Source organism: Gadus chalcogrammus, chromosome 1, assembly GCF_026213295.1.
Source record: "Gadus chalcogrammus isolate NIFS_2021 chromosome 1, NIFS_Gcha_1.0, whole genome shotgun sequence".
Classification (NCBI taxonomy): Eukaryota; Metazoa; Chordata; class Actinopteri; order Gadiformes; family Gadidae; genus Gadus; species Gadus chalcogrammus.
The window spans coordinates 4,538,048-4,560,284 of record NC_079412.1 but is presented as its reverse complement, the minus strand read 5'-3'; the positions used below and the strand labels follow the sequence as shown (position 1 = coordinate 4,560,284).

Below are 22,237 nucleotides of genomic sequence, written 5' to 3'. Positions count from 1 at the left end.
ATTTTTGGTACGGCGGCATGACGATGACATGACATTTTTGGGATATGTAAAACGTGAAAAACGTCAATTGTTCGGAAATGGTGGAACCAAGGTAGTGATTGGAGAGTACTCGTTTTCCAACTCTGACGCTGTCAAACTGTGTGCACATCTCTGCAGTTGCTAGGCACTCCGCTTGCTGCAAACATGCTCACACACACACACACACACACACACACACACACACACACACACACACACACACACACACACACACACACACACACACACACACACACACACACACACACACACACACACACACACCGCCTTTAAGTTCTATAACTGCCTGAGGGAGACAGCAAGCCTCATCTTCCACACAGTCAGCCACATACAGACTCACCCAAACGCTACAGAGCGTGTGGGTGAGTGTGTGCACAGTTTCTGTGTGTGTGTCTTTGTGTCTGTGTGCGGCGACGTCTGATTGCGTGAGTTTCTGTGTGTGCATGTCTGTGTGCGTGGACGTGATTGCGTGAGTTTGTGTGTGAGAGTGTGGAAACTCCCACCTGCCAAGGGGCTAAAGGGCGATACAGGCTGTCTGTAATCAAGCAATCAACCAAGCAGCACTGAAGAGTTAAACCACAGAGTGAGAGTTGGGGGTTCAACGCTGGCCGGCATCGTTCAGGCACTAGCAAAGAGGTAGCATTCAAAAAAACAGCAATCAAGAGGAAAATAAACGATTCTGAAAGTGTCTGTGAAGAACAGAACCATAAGTAAATTGTAAATGGACTGCATTTATACAGTGCTTTTCTAACCAGTGGCCACTCAAAGCGCAAGCACACATGCAACCATTCATGCACACTTTCACACACCAACGGCAGGGTCAACCATGCAAGGCGACAGCCAGCTCGTCGGGAGCAGTCAGGGGGAGGTGTCTTGCTCACACCTCTCCACACCTCGGAGCCGAGGATCGAACCAGCAACTTCCTGGTTCCCAGCCAACCCCCTCTACCTCCTCTGCCACATGCCTCCCTCATGTCGGCTGTAAGTACCAAACCCTGTGAGCTGGAGTATTATCCACATCCTATTCGACCTCACCATGTTCCTCCTCAACCACATTTGTACCTTAAGCCCAAGCGGTTGCTACACACACCTTTCACAGTGATGGCTGCTACACACACCTTTCAGAGTGATGGCTGCTACACACACCGTTCAAAGTGACGGCTGCTACACACACCTTTCACAGTGACGGCTGCTACACACACCTTTCACAGTGATGGCTGCTACACACACCTTTCACAGTGATGGCTGCTACACACACCTTTCACAGTGACGGCTGCTACACACACCTTTAACAGTGACGGCTGCTACACACACCTTTCATAGTGATGGCTGCTACACACACCTTTAACAGTGACGGCTGCTACACACACCTTTCACAGTGATGGCTGCTACACACCTTTCATAGTGATGGCTGCTAGACACACCTTTCACAGGGATGGCTGCTACACACACCTTTCACAGTGATGGCCACGCCCATCAGAGCCTCGCGCAGGGAGCTCCTCTTCCTCCACCTGCCCTCCTCCGTGTTGTACACCTCCACCGCCTTCACAGGGCTCTGGTCCTCGCCCACCCCCCCCACCACCAGGATCTGCTTCCCCAGGACGGCCACGGCGGCCCCGGCCCGAGGGGTCGGCATGGCAGCCAGGCTGATCCATCGGTCGCCCTGCACAGAGAAAGAAGCCAACCAGAGAGAGAGAATTTAAACCTGCACTATGTATATTTACCATTAGCAACTTCTGGACCAGTTTATACAAAACAATGACATAGTGCAGGTTTAAAGAGTATGCCTTTCTAAAAAGTCTGAGGCAGGGCTGGCGGCTCCCTGTAACTGCCCCTTCCATTCGGATTGAATAAGATCAGGGGTGCCGCATAAACACTTAATACGTTCTCCTTAAAACTAAATGTCAAGAGGCACTAGTCTCGAATGTAATGTACAGTGATATTGAGATAAACTGTCAGCGGGAACATTTTCTGAAGAGTGAACTAATCACTGAGATCAAACCTCAGGGACAGCACCATCTCTGGTGAAACCAGGGTAATTACAACCGGCAATTAAAGTCACATGGCACCAGTTTGATTACATTGGAAATGAAAAAAGTGTCTGTTGCTTTCTCTTTGGCTTCATTTCAAAGTTTGATTACTGTTTAGCAATGATTTGGGTCTTTGACTAGGATATTTTACCTCACTATTGAAGGGCACCACCACACACAGTGATTATGACTGGCGACAAAATATCTTGCCAAAGGCTAAATCTTTTCTAGAGTTAAGCTGTTTACTGGCTTGGAGCGGTCAGTGTGACAGTAGGCGGGATGGCTGGCTGCCAGTCCACCCAGACGTGGGTCTGATGAAATCCTATCAGGATCTGGCCCAAGTTCATGATGTGTTGCTTGTGCTCTACGATAATATAGAGGGCATCCTAGATTCTTTGGAATAAACAAAAGATAGACTGGACAACTTTCCACAGTTCGTAGCTCTGTCAAGGAATAGCTCAATTTGTGAGTAGACTCCCAGCAAGGCTGAGGACCAAATTAGCTATGAAGGTATTATTGTAGCAAAAGTCTTTAGCATGTGTACACAAGTCACAAATGTGTTACAGTAGATTTGAAATTGTAAATATTTTTTCTATCATTGTAAACACAAAATAGAGGGTACGAGTTCACATGTCCTTTGGTACAGGTGCACGAATCCTATCCTGTACATCACAACTTGATCATGGTAGGCCTAAATGATAAGGCCTACAAAGATCAATGTTATTATTATTACTAACGTTTCCGCTCAACCTCTCATTGTAATTAAACCCATAGCAATAATGTGGAAACCCCAGTCGATAATGTAACAAATTTCTGACCTCATATTATAATAACATTTTGCCTATAATGTTACAACGTATAACAATTTGGTTCACCTATTACGTAATGAATCAAGCATAATAATTTCCTCCTTAAGTTATGTAAGGAGGTTATGTAATAATTTTCTACTTATAAGCCGTTTTCACACATTTCTATACACGTGCAGCTGTAAAGCTGTGCAGTGCTAACATTTAAATATTTTTTTAACAATTCAGGGAACAAAAGGCAACGGGCTGATTATTATTTAGGGGGCCACTCAATGACAAGCAATGACAGAAGCGTCATCAACACGCCCACTGAAGTGTCGTGAGAAATACTGACTTTCTACACCTCATTCACATATAAGGTAATTTACATTTTCTACAGAGTAAATACTACCTCAGGGGTAGTATTATTCTGGAGATTTTCAGGATAAAAGTGTCAGGATATGTTATTAACACATATAGCCCATCAGGAGAATATCAGGACTTACACGTGTGTCTGAAAGCAGCTAGTGTGTGAGCATATGATTCAATTATAAAATTAGTCAAGTGCTCTGTTACCAGCTCCCACAACAAGCACCCAGTGACCAGCCCCCACCACAAGTGCCCATTGACTTAGAAACTGACAATTCAGTGAGCCGGTGTGCACTCGTCACTGACAATTAAGACACCTAACTGTCAATCATGGGAGCCATGCCAGACCTGTCCTCTGATGAGGAAGTTAACAAGGCTATATTGGCCAGTCTTGAGAGTCATCCGTAAGTTATGGTTGATATGATATTGTTTCAATGAGTAACGTTTGAGCTTTTTAAGTTGCTTTGCTTTGTTTAATGCAAAGAGCTGAAAGTATGTAAATGTCAAATACATTGATCACATAGTATAATCCATTAACGTATATTCTCTGAATTCAAATTTTTAACAGGACGTCTGAAAATGACACAGTTGCGAAGGAGGTGCTCCTCGATCTTGCCTCCAAAAATAATAGCAATCAGAAATGCAGATTCAACATAAACCGTTTTGCTGTGCTTGATGGTGCTGTGAGAGGTTTCAAGAGACTGTCCTACATCTGACCTTCCAAATGTGTGTCATGTTCTCGGATGACTTTGGCGTGGATGAGGAGGCTGTTGACCTCGGTGGCCCTAGGAGGGAGTTCCTGCGTCTGGTCACATGTATGTGACTAGACGCATGCTTTAATTGTGTACAGTGTCCCTTTCTATATGGCTATGATCACTTTTTATTTCAAGGGTTGTGCCCTGTACTTAAACTTAATTTAAGTACAGCGCCTCATGATTCCTCAAGCCTTAAGAGAGGACAAGTATTTTTTTGCTGGCCATGCCATTGCGGTGAGCCTAGTTCATGGCGGGCCTGCTCCTGGGTTCTGTTCCCATTCTATTTACGCCTCCCTGACCGGAAGATCGCCCAAGCCTGAGGTGCTGGAGATTGTAGATTTTGACCTTTATGCCAAGGTCAAAAAGGTAAACACATTGTAAACATACAGAATACTTAATGGCCAGTGTTATAACAATTGGATTCTATGGAATTTGTTTCTGATTCGACACAATATCCCTGGACAGGATATTTGACTTTGCAGAATGCATTTAAATACTGTATAGTTCAACATAATAGTTTTCTGTGTTATTTAATATGTTTTCATCCAAAAATACAAGTAGTAAGATGTAAACAATCTTTCTTATTCAACAAAGTATGAACACAGCAGACAGTACTTTAGAGCAAATAACAGCATTTCCTGAGTATGACAAACTTCACGTAGAACATCCATTTTCAAATCATCAAACAATGTAAACAGAAATGTTGTTTCATTCATTCCTTCCTATACCTTTACTTTTCAGAGGAGTGTTTTTGAAAACTTTTACTTGCAGTGAGCAGATCATATGAAGTTCCATTGTTCCAACTGTTATGCTCAGTTATGAATATATATATTATTATATATTGCTGTGAAAAGTAACTATTGCGTTACTTTCAAGTTCATTTTTAAATGATCAAATGTGTCAAATAATTTGGACCCAACCTACACCCCTCATTAACGGAACTTAAAATACATGTGCCGCCCAACTCTAAGGCCCAATCTCATTCCTTTGCTACATAGAAAATCTCAACCCTAACCCTCGCTGTTGCGCGTTCACGCGCCGTGGAGCAACGTCCCAATACCACTTTAAGGTAGCTTGAGGGGTAAGGGGGAGGGCTAACATCCCCTCAAAATTGAGATTTTCCATGGGCACCCTCAAAGCACTTCAGTTCTGACTTGCTCCCACAATACTAGTTATTAATTAACTAGTAATTATTTTATTAATTATGCTCTGCAGCCCGGCCGCGGGCTTCGAAGCCCGGCCGTGGACTCTCTGAAGATCGCGAAAGTCCGCGGCCGACTTTCGCGGAAGATCGCGAGGCCGACTTTCGCGGGCCGCCCGACCCCGGTTCTCGGCCGGCAGCCCGGCCGTCGACGGGGCTCTGCAGCCCGGCCATCGACCGGGCTGCAGACCGGGCTGCATATCATGTCGTATGATATCCAGATCTTCCATGTTTTAGTGACTCCAGGTTAAAAATAAGATTTATACTAATATATTATATTATATTAGTAATATTCTTCGAAGCCCGGCCGTGGACTCTCGGAAGATCGCGAAAGTCCGCGGCCGGCTTTCGCGGAAGATCGCGAGGCCGACTTTCGCGGGCCGCTCGACCCCGGTTCTCGGCCGGCAGCCCGGCCATCGACCGGGCTCTGCAGACCGGGCTGCATATCATGTCGTATGATATCCAGATCTTCCATGTTCTAGTGACTCCAGGTTATAAATAAGATTTATACTAATATATTATATTATATTAGTAATATTCTATAAGTAATATTATATATACTAATATATTACATTATATTAGTAATATTCTATAAGTAATATTATATATACTAATATATTATATTAGTAATATTACATGGTTAATCAATGTATTTTTTGGCAGTAATATATTGTGTACATAGCTATTATATATTGTGCATAACATATGGCCATATCAACCAGTTCTGGCATATAATTCCTAATTCCTTCTTATTCGTTTTCTTTCAGGACTTCGTTGAGTCCACTGCCACCAGCCCCCCCCCCACCTCTCCCTCATGCTCCTCCACCCCAGGCACCTCTTCCACCACCCCAGACACCCCTTCCAAGAGGAGAGTGCCAGGGAGCAGGCGAGGCATGAGGAGAGCGAGGCAAAGTTGGCGGAATGGTTGAGAAGATGTAATTCTCCACCATTCTCTCAAAAGCTGAGAGAGAGAGTGTGTGTGTGTGTGTATTTTTAGGTGTGCGTGTGTGTGTATTTTTAGATGCGTGTGTGTGTATTTTTAGATGTGTGGTTCAGTGTTTCTTATTTAAATAAAGTGTTTCTTCCAATTTGGCCACTTGGGAGAGGTGTGCTGCTACGGCACGGGCCGCTACGGTACAGATGCTAATGAGCCGACACGCGCACACGCACGGCTACGCAACCTGAGCTGGATGACGTATAGTCAATGCGACGACCACGGACATAATAAAGGCGACGAGCCTTCTTTCCCATTAAACGGTAAACATCGCGTCAAGCAGTTCAACTGTTGGTGTGTTCTCTGTGTTGTTGTCCATTGTTGTTAAAACTCTGACTGGCGGCAGACTTTATTATGGTCCATGCAGCGGACGCTTGGTGATGACGTGTTACGACGTGATGACGTATGTACAAGAGCCTTCCGTGGCCAGGCCACAGCTGCGACGGCCAACGGCCACGGCCAGATGGCCTAGTGTGAGTGCAGGCCAGAGAACAATGGGGCCATTTGAGCACGGTTAGGTGTGAAAACGGCCAACGGCCACGGCCAGAGGGCCTAGTGTGAGTGCACCCCAATACCACCTTTAACATGTAGCTAAGTGACATTCAAAATAAAGGTATATTACGAGGGACAAATAGTATTATTATTATTTATTTTTTTTAATACTTTATTTAAACATGCCAATTACAAAATATAAATAGCATTTCAGGTTAAACATCTTTACAATGGGTCTTGCTCGTTGCCCGAGACAATGGCAGCCAGTCTGTCTCTTGTAACATTACCAGGGGTCTGGTTATCTGCTAGGGGGCACGGGGAGACCATGATGACGTCACAGGGTAGGGTTGTCCCATTTGGTAGGGGATCGGTTAGGGGTAGCAATGAGGGGTAGCAATGAGGGGTAGCAATGAGGGGTAGCAATGAGGGTTAGGGTTGAGACAGTGAGCAAAGAAACGGGATTGGGCCTAACTCTGATGGGCTTACCATCAGACATATTACTGTACCTCAGCCAATCATCATCATTTATGAGATTGTCTTGTTCCCACTAACCAAGTCACAACAGTAAAGAGAGAGAGACAGAGAGATCTAGTTGGTCTTACGAGAAAATGCTTCCATTATAGTAACGCGCCACATCTTTTGGCAGAAACTGCGTTATGATAGCAAGAGTATTCAATTAGATTACTCGTTACTAAAAAACATAACGCCGTTAGTAACGCAATTATTTATAATTCCTTTATTTCCCATCACTGATCAAGAGAGAGAGAAAAAACTGAACATTAACCAGGCATATTTTATTTCTGTGTGTAGTTTTGTAATATTTTTCGGGAGAGTCTCAAAGATCTACCAGTTGATCCCGACCGACGGGTTGGCGACCACTGGTTCAAGATTAAACAGGTTACGCTACTGAGAATGCTATTCATTTGAATGTTTATGCCGCTGCCAGAAAATTTACTTGCAACATCATTGCGTTATAATCGATATGATCAGCCATCGATGCATCGTCCATGTCTGCGTCGCGATTGTTACGGCCACATTGGCCTTTCAGTTGTCATTGTGTGTACTACTTGTTTTGTCTGCCTTTTCTCTCATAGGCCTGGTCCCGCATGTTCCCGGTTGGGGATGTGCCCGGCCTCTGAGAGACGGTGGTGGGAGATTTTGATTTATGTTTTGCTCTGATTGTCAAGACCAGTTTTGATTAAGGCTTTTCACGCAATTAAAACCAGAAACGTGGATTGTTGTTGTTACGTCTGAGCCGCGTAACAGCGATGCATCAATTATTTGCTTAATTTCCACACCTCTAATGTGTTGTATATCCATGAAGATAATGTTGAGTTTTTGAAGAGAATGTACATCTTTGGATGAATTGCAACAGGCCACAGAACCACTTACCAATTATCTGGCCAATGCAGGGTGTCTCAGGCCTTTGAAAGGCATGGAGGACCAAGACTTTTTGTTGGAGGACATCCTCATGCTTCAGGTGGTCCATCGCGTCAGTGGAGCATTTGAAAGGTTTGTATGAAGGTATTTATGTAGCAAAAGTCTTTAGCACCTGTAACAGATTTTGAATGCGTACACTAAGTTCACTTAGTTCAAAATTTGGGTTTACGAATGCACACATTTTGGGCATGTTCTCATATTATGAAACACAAGTGTGCGACTGTGTTTTCCAATGAGAGTGCCAGCTCCCATCCCCTTTAAGCGCCATGAGCGCATTTGAATCGGACGAGTTGATATTTTGACAGAGCGTCTGCAGTCTCCGATGAGACAAATGCACATGAATTTCAAACTGCAAATGGCTCAGTTTATTGCCAATTAATATGGCCTAATTCACACATGGAATAAGGGGTTTTCTTCCACAACTTCAGAAATACTGAGTCCTCAAATAAATTTGAGGACTCAGGCAAAGAAAACGTATATGATATAACATGTGATATGCGGTAACTGTGGTTCTATTTAATGATATACGCAATACATTATAAACATTGTTTCTTATCAGTATTGTATGCTATCCTAATATGCATGTGTCCCCGCGGTAATAGACATTGCCATTGATTGTATTATGCGTTACGCGTTTAGTTTGCGTGTGTTTAAACAGAGCACACACGCGCGCATTCATTCATTCTTTACACTCACTCGCGGTAAAACAATGTTTTTCACGATCAAATACTCATCAATCCTAAAAGTTATGGGCATGTAGGCCTACACGATGTCTCTGTCAAGAAAATATGTGTTTGCTGTAGCCTACGGTGTTTGCAGATGCATTGATTTAAAAGTACAACTTATTACCGCTGCATCAGCTGTTCTTTCCCAAATAATTTACCAAGAATGTGCGGCTAGGTAGATGGGAGAAGCAAAGTGTATGCGCGAGGTGCACAAGCAATCCGTATGCATCGCATGCGCATGTATGCATGCGCCCTTAAAATAGCATCTGAACAACGCGCCACTGACTTTAAACAAGGTATTTCCTGGTCAGTAAAATACAGCAAAATACCGTTTGCGCCAGAACACGCCTCCTCCTTCCGCCGAACCGCCCCTTGGGGCGCATGATCAATCCCTAATTTACCGGCGAGTGGCGCTGGTGGGAAAAGAACGCTCTGCGCCAGTTGTAAACTAGCAACGACACATGCGCCAGTGACTAAGTCACTTGCGCCGGATGCAAGATAGGGCCCTTTGTGTTCTTGGCGCAATAAGAATACACCTAGCTCATTTCAGACCACTGATGTGTCACAAGCCATCCCAACTGACAGCAGATGTACTAGAAAAGCTCTTTGTTATTTGACTGTCAGCAGTGGGCAGCAACAAAAGAAGGGCAGAGGAATCCGTTGTTCCATTTTGGAGGGACTACCAAAATGGATATTAAGGGTAAGTATTATTGCTAGCTATGGAATATGCGTACACATACTGCACTACTCCACAACTTTTTTCTCTAAATAAATTGCCTTCCTTCAGTTATGCGGTTTGAGTTGTATTAGTTTCATCAGATACCTTTGTACAGTAGTTTTTTGTTAACTTTGAACCCTCTTCACATTATTTTCATATGCTTTTCTGTTCGTATATCCATCCCTTATATTATTAATACTAGATTAATTTGGTGTTTTTTGGTGTTCTTTGGCCTACCCTGGGCCAGGGCTCCCGACATTGAAGCTAATCTTAGGGTGCTGGCATGCGGTCAGACCACATATGGATTTAGATTAGATGCACCAAACACCAACGCTAGTTTCGACAACATCGTAGTTCATGTCGGCACCAACGATGCTAGGACGAGACAAACCAAGGTCACAAAAAGCAACATTGCTAGGCTTTGTGACTTTGCCAGAAAGATGTGTCGGCATTGATTAATTCTCTCTGGCCCTCTACCGATTAGGGTAATGATGAGCGTTAGACCAGATTACTGTCTCTAAATCGCTAGCTGACACGATATAGTTCAGAGCAGGGCTTTGGTTTCATAGATAACTGGCCCTCCTTCTGGGGTCGCCCTGGTGTGCTCATGAGAGACGGCCTTCACCCTACTGGGTTAGGCGCCTCAATTATGTCAAAAAACGTAGATAGATGTCTTAGCCAGGCGTGACTCATCCACTCACAGCATGCTGGGTTGCAGGAGTTTAGCAAACCTGCTAGCAACATGATAGTTTACGTTGCAGATTCTAGAACAGCAGGTGGGTTAGCTGAACCAGTGTATCAGGATGATGTATCTATTGCACCAACCCTTTCAGAGCTGAATGTTAACCGGACTCCCCCGGGTGGCTGTTTGTCAAAAATCGGTACACATGTTGATGAGACACCACGAAAAGACCCAGAAAAATACTGTCTTCGAGTGAGACGGAAGAGAGCCATCCTTCCAAACAAACCAACATCGTCAAGTCGAGCTTCGAGAAAGAGATCAGTGGCCGGCTAACAAATATTGAAACTCAATTAGCCAAGCTTGACAAACTGGAGGTAATAAAAAAACGTACTCGCCGAAATCGCGGCCTTGAAAGCTTCTGTTGACTTCGCAAACAACCAAAATGCGGACATGCAAACGAAAAACAAAGCACTTGAAAAGAATATAAAGGAGCTGAAAACTACCACTGCATAGATTAAAAAGGAGAACAAACAACTAAACAACGCCGTGCTTGAACTAAAATGCAGGAGCATGAGAAATAACATTGTCATCTCGGGGCTCGAGGAAGATGAGGAGGACTCCACCATCACCGAGCAAAAGCCTTCCTGGAAGACTCTGAATATGCCGGCTGCCGATTTGGCTATGGTTGACTTCCAGAGGGCTCATCGCTTTGGGATAGTGACCCTCAACAAGCCCGGGCCTATCATAGCGTGCCTCTCCCTCTTCAAAATGAAATTCGCTATCATGGGCAGAGGACGGGAGCTAAAAGATTCACCCCTGGGTTTGAACAACCAATATCGCAAAGAATTCATGGACAGGAGACGCATTCTTGTTCCCATACTCAAAGAGAAGCGGAAACAGAAACAAAAAGGTGAAACTGGTGATTGATAAATTGTATGTCAACAACGAGCTCTACAAGGACCCCACCAAAATTGACTGTCTTCGATACAGCGGTGGGCGGCTATGTGGTGCAGCGGCAGACCAGCTCTCCAGGGGCTACTTTCACCCATCATGGCTGGGAGAGTGGCTGTGCGGGGCCTCGGCCATCATCCTACCTGGGACACAACAGCTGCCCAACTCCACAGAGTGCTCTCTACCATCGTCGGCGGACCTGACCATCACACTCAGCAGCCAAACAGCTCAACAGATACGAACAGCTCCATGTCTGATGACATATATAACTGTGCGACAGCTTCCTCCATAACTGTGCGACTCAACACTCGACCAGGTCTAGAGAACTCTGCGATCATTAACTTTGCTGGACTGCTGAAACCGTGAGTAAACTGCTATCGCATTCGTTTGTAGCCTGCGAATGCGGGCTACAAACAAGCTACATTGTTACGTACAGATATGCACATGCACACACACTCTAACAGTAGGCCTACACACATTCCAAAAAACTCACCGCTCAGATTCCTCCTTAACTATACATTTTCTACATGATGATTTCTAGGATTTATAATATTGTCTCTTTACAGTCACTTTCCTGCTATATTTTTGTCAAACTACTATGATGGGACGCGAGTGGGTAATGGATGACCTGTGCTACACTTTGATGCATCAGATTTTTTTGATTAAATGGGAAGGGAGGGGGAAAGGGGGAACAAGGAAAGCGGTAGGGAACCAGGATTACTCCATAATCAGACCTATAATGGGCTTTGAAGATCTGGCCAGAGATGATGAGCATCTCTCCGACATGGGTGAACACATAAGCTGTAAAACCTACACCATTGACCAAATAATAGATAAGGAGAAACAATTTTTCCTTATTTGTGTGTTGTGTGTTGTGTTGTGAGAGGCAGCAGAGAGAGAGGTCATGTTTCCCGAAGCTCCGCTAGGCATTGGAAAAAACTACTTAATTCATCGTTCAGATCTACTTTATCTTATTTTATTTCATGATCATAATTCCTAACAGTCTATAGTTTGTTTTCGTCGTCCTCCATCGCTCGATTCAACAATAGATTTTGGCACTTTTTACTCCCGGATCAGACCGCAGAAAAAGCCTTGGACTTTCCTATCGCCAACATGCCTCTGTACTCGGATATCTCAGGCACGGAGACTGGGAAATGCACAGACTGCACCAAACTGCAACAGACGGTGGCTTTATTTGAAACGAGACTAGCAGCATTAGAAAAATGCAAAGGACTCCTACAGGATACAGTGCCGATGGGTGAGTTTGCTGAGCTCACTCAGATACAGCAAGATGATCAAAGCTACACTGTATCCTTCCCGAAGCTGGACAAGAGAGAGACAGTTCCAGCTGCGTCTCACTGGCACAGAGTCGGCGCTAAGCCAAAACAACATACCAAAGTGAATCAACAAGATCACTCAACGCCAAATGCTAAACTACCCAAAGCTAAAGTTACATGTATCAGCCGGATTAGCCCGTCACTGAAATTAACCCTGCCACTGAAGAACCGGTTCCTGCCACTTCAAGAGTCCACGAACGAGCCTGCCACCCATGCACCCCTGAGCCCCGAGATGCGTCCGGACGGACAGTGCGGACAAAGACGGAAAATGAACCAGTCGCCATGGAGGCGAGCTGCACATGCCTCGGCCACCTGTGCACCCCTGACCCCTGAAATGTGTCCGGACAGACGGTACGGACAGACATGGAACAACCAGTCGCCACGGAGGCGGGCTGCGCATGTGTCTGCCACCGTCCAACAAGGGCCCATCTCAGAGGAAGCAGATGAACCAGACACTCTGATTATAGGAGACTCAACCATTAAGGATATAACCGGTAAGAAGATCAAAACATGCAACTCCCCATATGGAATGGTTAGTGATATCAACCATAAACTAGCCAAAATCATATTGGAAAACCCCAAAATCTCACAGATTATTGTGCATGCAGGATTTAATGATATTCAAAGAGAACAGTCAGAACTTCTGAAGAGGGATTACACTGATCTATTGGATACACTGGACAAAATACACATCAACTCATTCATCAGTGGACCCATACCAGCAGTTGACAGGGGAATAAACAGATTCAGTCGTCTACTTGCACTGAATACATGGCTTTCCAGAGTCTGCAATGAAAGAGGAAGAGGCTTTATTGACAATTTCAACTTATTCTGGGGGCGCAAATATCTTTTCAGAGCAGATGGCCTACACCCAAACAGGTTAGGCTCAAACTGTTGAGGGACAATCTTCTCTTCTCGCTTTACGCACAGGCCACAATCTTGCCATGGTCTGACGCACAGGCCACAATCAGAGCACAGGTTGAGAAGAAACGAGACTACAGCCTCCCCCACACATCTACTCTGCCACTATCTGACACACAGATAGCAGACAGCCCACAGACCTTGAAGAGAGACAACAGCCCGCCCGACGCCATCAACACTGTGCCTTCCCCAATCGCTGATGCTGGCTTGACGAGGAACGGCCACCCCCCTCCTCTGCATTACAGACCAAAGACCTTGAAGAGAGACAACAGCCTGCCCGACACCATGGACACCGTGCCCTCCCCCATCGCTGATGCTGGCTTGGCGAGGAACGGCCACCCCCCTCCTCATCTCTCCCATAGCCACAACAACTCCAGCTCCACTGTCTCCTCCCTTTGCGATTTTCCTGCTGAATTTAAGAAACAGGAATATGTAGGCATCAAACTTGCATCTGTGTCAATGATAGCATCGCCAGGTCATTCCCACAGGCTGATAACACCAAAGTGGAGGGAGCCCAAGCCCCCCGCCCCCTGTACTGATAGTAGTCCTGAGTATTACTGAGACAAAAAAGGGTTCAGCCGTAGACAAAGTATAAAGGACGTTTCGCATAATCTGCTGAACCCAAGGTTGCCTATGTCAAAACATGGCAACTTTTGCATTCCTGCTGTAACCACTAAGAGAGTAAACAAAGAGAAACTTAGACACACTGCTAACATCACAAATCTAATACATATTTCCTCCAAACCAAAAACAACCTTAAAGCCTATCAACAACACCATCAGGATGGGTCTACTTAATGTTAGGTCTCTTAATAACAAATCATTTTTAGTTAATGATTTTATTACCACCTCTAAACTGGATTTTATGTTTTTAACTGAAACATGGCTGGAACAAAATAACAGTGCAACCGTTCTGATAGAGACAGCTCCTCCCAACTATAATACTACTATAATATATTTGATGCATGTAGATCTGGAAAAAGAGGTGGAGGGGTTGCTGTTATATTTAAAAATGTTTTTCAGGGGAAACAGATGTTATTTGGTGATTTTCCATCATTCCAATACCGTTGTGCTGTATTGAAATGCTCCCCCAGAGTTCTCCTATTAATTATTTACAGGCCACCCACATACTCTGCAAAAAATTTCGATGAATTCACAGAATTTTTGTCTAGCATCTCCACAGACTTTGACTGTCTAGTTATAACTGGTGACTTCAATTTTCATACTGATGATTTGAATGACAAGTGTGCAAAAAAACTTTTTACCATTTTGGACACATTTGAACTGTCCCAACATGTGAAAGAGACTACTCATTGTAAGGGCCACACTCTAGACCTGGTTATCACAAAGGGCCTCAATGTTTCTGATCTCTCTGTGACTGATCCTTCCTTGTCTGACCACTTTTGTGTTTTCTTTAATATATCTTTTATTCCCGACATACAGACAAAATCAAAAACTGTCAAAAAACGGTATATCAATGAAGAATCTTATGTACTTTTTAGAAAGGCCATCTCCTTACTACCACCTCTCAACCCATGTTCTGCTGATGATCTTGTAGAAAACTTTAATTTGAAAATTTTGAAAGTCATGGATGTCATTGCACCTTATAAGGTTAAAACGATTTCTGGAAAGCAAAAGGCACCCTGGAGAAAAGCTGCTTCTGTAACAGCACAGAAAAAAGAATGCAGGAAGGTCGAACGCATCTGGCGTAAAACAAAACTTCATATTCACCATGATATCTACAAAGAGAGCCTCCGTGCCTACAATTCAGACTTAAAAAGTGCTAGAGAAACATTTTTCTCCAATATCATTAAATCCAATAATAATAATGCAAAAAGCCTATTTGCAACTGTTGACAGACTGACCAACCCCCCAACACAAATTCCACCTGATCTCCATTCCACGCAGAAATGCAATGAGTTTGCAGCTTTTTATACTGATAAAATTGAAGGCATCAGACGCGCCATCAATATCTCCACTTCAAACAAAAATGTTGGACTACCACCCTGTTCAGGCAAAAGTAACGTGGCAGGGATGCTTTAATGTTATTGACTCTAAAACTCTTGTGGAAACTGTTACACAACTAAAGCCATCCACCTGTTGACTTGATTCTTTACCTACCAACCTCTTTAAGAATGTTTTTGACTGCCTAGCAATAGACATATTGCAGATAGTTAACAACTCTCTCCAGTCAGGCAACTTCCCAAAAGCCCTGAAAACTGCAGTTATTAAACCCCTTTTAAAAGAGCCTAGATACCTGTATTATTAACAACTACAGACCAATATCAAATCTGCCCTTCATAAGTAAAATCATTGAGAAAGTTGTCCTCCAGCAACTTAATCACTTCCTGGCATCAACTGGTTGTTATGACACCTTCCAATCAGGATTTCGACCCCCGCACAGCACTGAGACCGCCCTCATTAAAGTTGTAAACGACATCCGTCTTAACACAGACTCTGGCAAAACCTCAATACTAATGCTACTAGACCTCAGTGCTGCATTCGACACTGTAGACCATACAATACTCTTGGACAGGTTAGAAAACTGGGTGGGGCTTTCAGGCACAGTCTTAAATTGGTTCAGATCCTACCTACAAAATAGGAACTACTTTGTTTCCATCGGCGACTTTGTATCAGAATCAACCAACGTGATGTGTGGAGTCCCACAAGGTTCAATCTTAGGACCCTCTTTATTCAACATCTACATGCTACCACTGGGGCAAATCATGCATAATAACAATATTGACCATCATTGCTATGCTGATGACACGCAAATCTATGTATCGCTATCACCAAATGACTATCGGCCCATAGATCTGCTGTGCCAGTGCATTGAGCAAGTGAAAGACTGGATGTGCTGAAATTTCCTTCAGCTAAATGAGGATAAAACAGAGATAATTGTATTTGGTGCTATAACGGAAAGGCTTAAAGTAACCCAACACCTTCACTCTCTGTCCCTGAAAACCTCAATCAAAGCCAGAAATCTAGGGGTTATCATGGATTCTGATTTACATTTCGAAAGTCACATCAAATCAGTTACAAAATCTGCATATTATCACCTTAAAAATGTAGCAAGACTTAGAGGGCTCATGTCCACCGAAGACTTACAAAAACTTGTACATGCCTTTATCACTAGTAAGCTTGATTACTGCAATGGTCTCCTTACAGGTCTCCCAAAACAAACTAAGGAAGCTTCAGCTTGTTCAGAATGCTGCTGCTAGAGTTTTAACAAAGACCAAAAAATTTGAACATATTACACCAATTCTTAAATCGTTACATTGGCTTCCTGTAGGTCAGAGAATTGATTTTAAAATCATGTTGCTAACCTATAAATCCCTACATGGTTTAGGCCCAAAATATTTAACTGATATGCTTCCACTACATAAGCCTTCTAGAACACTAAGATCTTCTGAGACCAATCTGTTAATTATCCCCAGAGTAAACACGAAACATGGGAAAGCAGGTTTTAGTTACTATGCAACAAATAGCTGGAATAAACTCCCTGAGGATTTAAGACTTGCCCCAACTCTGAGCACCTTTAAAACAAGATTGAAGACTTTTATGTTTGCTTTAGCTTTCTGCTAAATCTTAAATACTTTACCTTTATTTTACTAAAATGCCTTTTTAACTTTCCCTTTATTTTCTATTTTTACCAGAAAAATACATGATCTGATACCAGAGAGAAAGGATAAGGGTTAGAGTCCTAGAATCTGGGTTAGAGTCCTAGAATATTGTCCTTTAGGTCGGGTTGTAGTCCCGACTTGGGTTCCAGAGAGACTGTTGATCTGATCTTAAATCTTACTAACAAGCCTTTTTAACTTTCAATTTAATTTTCTCTTAAATACATTGCACTTTCTTAAATACATTGCACTTTCATTTTTACTTACTAAAAAGCCTTTTTAATTTTCAATTTAATTTTCTATTTTTACCAGAAAGATACATGATCTGATACCAGAGAGAAAGGATAAGGGTTACTAGAATCCGGGTTGGAGTCCCAGAGAAAGTACCAAGTTCCTTTTAGGTCGGGTTGGCGTCCCGACGCGGACACCAGAGAGACTGTTGATCTGATCTTAAATACATTGCACTTTCTATTTTACTCATTTCTTTGCATATGTTTTCTTTTATTTTATTGTACAACAATGTTTATATGTGAAGCACTTTGAGTCTGCCTTGTGTATGAAAAGTGCTATATAAATAAAGTTGCCTTGCCTTGCCTTATTTCACATAAATATTAGAAGCCTGAATAAACACCACACGCAACTCGACTCCCTTCTATCTACTACAAACTTGCGGGGTTGCAGTGAGACCTGGCTTAACAGAAACTCTCACTGTGATATCTTAAATATAGGTGGATATAACCTAATTGTCAGAAATAGAACTTACTCTGTCGGAGGCGGAGTATGCTTGTATGTAAAATCCTTACTTTCTGAGATTTCTGAACATCTACCTATTGTTCTATTCATGCATCTCTCGAATAAATGTAATCTTTTACTACATAAAGAAAAAGCCAAGGTTCTGAATTTAAAAACAATGACAAACTTACGTGAAAACATGCAAAACAAAGCATGGTAGCATATTCACAGCTGCCGTGAACCTGACACGGCTTATAACTTATTGATAAATGAAATAACGGACTATGCAGAGCACCATCCCCGAGAAAGGTGTTGGAAATGGCACCACAAATAAAAATGCCTGGATCACAAGGGACATCAAAAAATCTATTTTTAATAAAAATAATTTGTATAAACATTGCATTAAAAATCCATCAGATGAAAATAAAATAAAATGTACACAATTTAGGAACAAACTTACACAAATGATTAGAAAGGCCAAACGATACCATTTAACGGAACTCCTTGCTAAATCACAGGGCGATGCCAAAAAATCTGGCAGGTGCTCAACAACGTTCTCGGGAGAGGCCCAAAGATTACCGTGTTACCTGATGTCTTGAACAGTGACAGAAACGTGGCGGCAGGTGATGCTGACCTTGCTGTTGTTTTAAACTCTAATTTTGTCTCTATTGAGAAAATCTCACGCAGAACATAGTTCAACCTTTGAATGCCTCGTTTAGCCAGTTTTTACAAGATGGTCAACCAAATTCCTTTACTTAATGCCAACAAATTGTAAAAAAGTATCTGAAACTATCAGGAGCATGAAAAGATCTCAGTCATCAGGAGCCGACAATATCTGCAGTACTATCCTAAAAGCCATATGCAAAATTTGTCCCGGTCTACAAGTCTGGCGATAACTAAATAACTAACGTAATATGGACCCCTCTGTGTACCAGGATGAGATAGACCTATTTATGAAGTGGTGGAACACCAACCATCTTATTCTAAATGTGACCAAAACACAGGAAATGGTTTTGGATCCGAGACAAGTGACTGACCATGAGCCAGTGGTCAGCAAAGATCAGGAAATCAACCAGGTATCCTCATACAAGTATTGAGGGGTTCATATTGATAATCTTCTCTGCTGGAAGACACATATTGAAAACCTCTGCAATAGACTGCAACATAGGCTATATATTTTTTGAAAATTGTACGGCGTAAGCAGCATCATGATGATTTTCTAACGTGCCATTGTAGAGAGCATCATTAGATATGGTATCAATCATGGTTTGGCAACCTAATCATTAAGCTAAGATGCAAACTGGCCGGCATGCACAAAACAGCAATGAAAATCGTAGTGAGGAAAGAATATGAGCCTATACAGAGCATCTATGAGCAGACAGTTAGGAAAAAAAGCAAAGAAAATAATTTCCAACTCCCAACACCCACTCTTCCCTGAATATGAAACACTGCCATCAGGGAGAAGGCTCCGGGTGCCGCTATGCAAATCTAATCGCCTTAAATAATCATTTGTCCCAGCCTCCGTAGTTGACGAACAATGTGCAATAGAATAATGTGCAATAAATAGGTTAGCACTTTAGCACATAGCCCTTTAGAACTAAACACTATAGCACAATATCCATAAGTTCTAGTGCAATAAACACGTGCACTTTATCCTCATACTGTAGATTTCTATGTTATACAGCAAGGGGCAATTTAAGTCTATCAAGCCCCATGTTCTCGATGTTCAAATGTTGGTTTGTCTGGTTGTGTTTGTGTCTGTGGTTGTGTTTTTTGTACTCTGTGTATGTTAAGAAAGCAATGATGCATGTTAAGAAAGCAATGATGCACTGTGCCCAAGACAAATTTCCCCACTGGGACAATAAAGTTGAACCTCGACCTTGACCTTGTAAGGCCACCCGAGGGGTATTCCATCAACCAAACTAAAGGCAAAGCCAGGTTTATTTATCTTAGCCGCACTAACTTCAGCTAGAGTTGCGTACCATTAACGTGACTTTAGGGAATCGCCGCTAGGTTTCCACGGCAACTTATCCAACCAAACTAACCTGGTCGGTAGCAGGCTAACTGTCAGGCTTACAAAATCTGTGTTTCAGAGAAGTCCCATCCGTCGGCAACAAGTGTACCATCAGAAGATTCCGCCAAGCCTAGTCCTCACGATTTTGTCATAAATCTACATATATGAAGTACAAACAGTGTATATTTTCACGAAGGGTCTAAGATTTAATGATGCAAATGAAATAACTAAATGAATTGCTATATATTGTTATCGTGGATATGTATTCTATTGGATTTGTGAACAAGCACTTGGGGCGACCCAACTTCGGGTCCTTAGGCCTAACAATTTACTTTTTATATAATAAATATCCTCATCTCATCGTCATCCGCTTATCCGGGGTCGGGTCGCGGGGGGAGCAGCTCAAGCAGGGGGCCCCAGACTTCCCTTTCCCGGGCCACATTGACCAGCTCTGACGGGGGGATCCCGAGGCGTTCCCAGGCCAGTGTTGAGATATAATCTCTCCACCTAGTCCTGGGTCTTCCCCGAGGTCTCCTCCCCACTGGACGTGCCTGAAACACCTCCCAAGGAAGGCGCCCAGTGGGCATCCTTACCAGATGCCCGAACCACCTCAGCTGACTCCTTTCTAAGTAAAGGAGCAGCGGCTCTAATCCGAGTTCCTCCCGGATGGCTGAGCTTCTCACCCTATCCCTAAGGGAGACGCCAGCCACCCTTCTGAGAAAACTCATCTCGGCCGCTTGTACCCGCGATCTCGTCCTTTCGGTCATCACCCAGCCCTCATGACCATAGGTGAGGATAGGAACGAAGATCGACCGGTAGATCGAGAGCTTTGCCTTGCGGCTCAGCTCTCTTTTCGTTACAACGGTGCGGTAAAGCGAACGCAATACCGCCCCCGCTGCTCCGATTCTCCGGCCAATCTCACGCTCCATAGTACCCTCACTCGCGAACAAGACCCCGAGGTACTTGAACTCCTTCACTTGGGCTAAGGACTCATTTCCTACCCGGAGTAAGCAATCCACCGGTTTCCTGCTAAGAGTCATGGCCTCAGATTTAGCGGTGCTGATCCTCATCCCAGCCGCTTCACACTCGGCCGCCAGCCGATCCAGAGTGCTGAAGGTCACAGGCCGATGATCCAATGAGGACCACATCATCTGCAAAAAGCAGTGACGAGATCCTCAGACCACCGAACTGCAACCCCTCCCCACCACGACTACGCCTCGATATCCTGTCCATGTATATCACAAACAGGATTGGTGACAAGGCGCAGCCCTGGCGGAGACCAGCACCCACTGAGAACGAAACTGACTGGCTGCCGAGAACACGAACACAGCTCTCGCTTTGGGAGTACAAAGATTGGATGGCCCTGAGGATAGACCCCCTTACCCCATACTCCCGCAGCACCTCCCACAGTTTCTCCCGGGGGACCCGGTCATACGCCTTCTCCAGATCCACAAAACACATGTAGACCGGATGGGCATACTCCCAGGCCCCCTCCAGGATCCTTGCGAGAGTGAAGAGCTGGTCCGTAGTTCCACGTCCGGGGCGAAAACCGCATTGTTCCTCTTCAATCTGAGGTTCGACGATCGGCCGAACCCTCCTTTCCAGCACCTTGGAGTAGACTTTACCAGGGAGGCTGAGAAGTGTGATACCCCGGTAATTGGCACACACTCTCTGGTCCCCCTTTTTGAACAGGGGAACCACCACCCCGGTTTGCCACTCCTTTGGCACTGTACCCGACTCCCACGCAATGTTGAATAGGCGTGTCAACCATGACAGCCCCTCAACACCCAGAGCCTTTAGCATTTCTGGCTGGATCTCATCAATCCCTGGGGCTTTGCCACTGCGGAGATGTTTGACTACCTCAGTGACCTCCACCAGGGAAATTGACGACGAAACACCATCAACCTCGAGCTCTGCCTCCAACATAGAGGGCGTGTTATTCGGATTCAGGAGTTCCTCAAAGTGTTCCTTCCAACGTCCGACGACCTCCTCAGTTGAGGTCAACAGAGTCCCATCCTTACTGTACACAGCTTGGATGGTTCCCCGTTTCCCCCTCCTGAGGTGCCGGATAGTCTTCCAGAAACACTTTGGTGCCGACCGAAAGTCCTTCTCCATGGCCTCTCCGAACTTCTCCCACACCCGCTGCTTAGCCAGGAGTCCTCCAGGATATCATATCCCGGAAGGCCTCCTTCTTCAGTCGGACGGCTTCCCTGACCACCGGTGTCCACCACGGTGTCCGAGGGTTACCGCCCTTTGAGGAGCCTAAGACCCTGAGGCCACAGCTAGCCACCGCAGCTTCAGCAATGGAGGCTTTGAACACCGCCCACTCCGGCTCAATGCCCCCAACCTCCACAGGAATGCCAGAAAAGCTCCGCCGGAGGTGTGAGTTGAAGATACCTAGGACGGGGGCCTCCTCCAGACGTTCCCAGTTCAC

At 44.3% G+C, this 22,237-nt stretch overlaps 1 protein-coding gene across 1 annotated transcript in view; it reads right to left on the bottom strand.

The window, feature by feature from the left end:
* Window positions 1–22,237, bottom strand: part of klhdc8a (kelch domain containing 8A) — a 54,203-nt gene that overhangs the window by 10,234 nt on the left and 21,732 nt on the right. Inside the window, exon 3 of the mRNA XM_056612389.1 lies at window positions 1,491–1,701. Within this exon, the coding sequence (XP_056468364.1) occupies window positions 1,491–1,701 (211 nt within the window). The remainder of the gene's footprint in view (window positions 1–1,490; window positions 1,702–22,237) is intronic.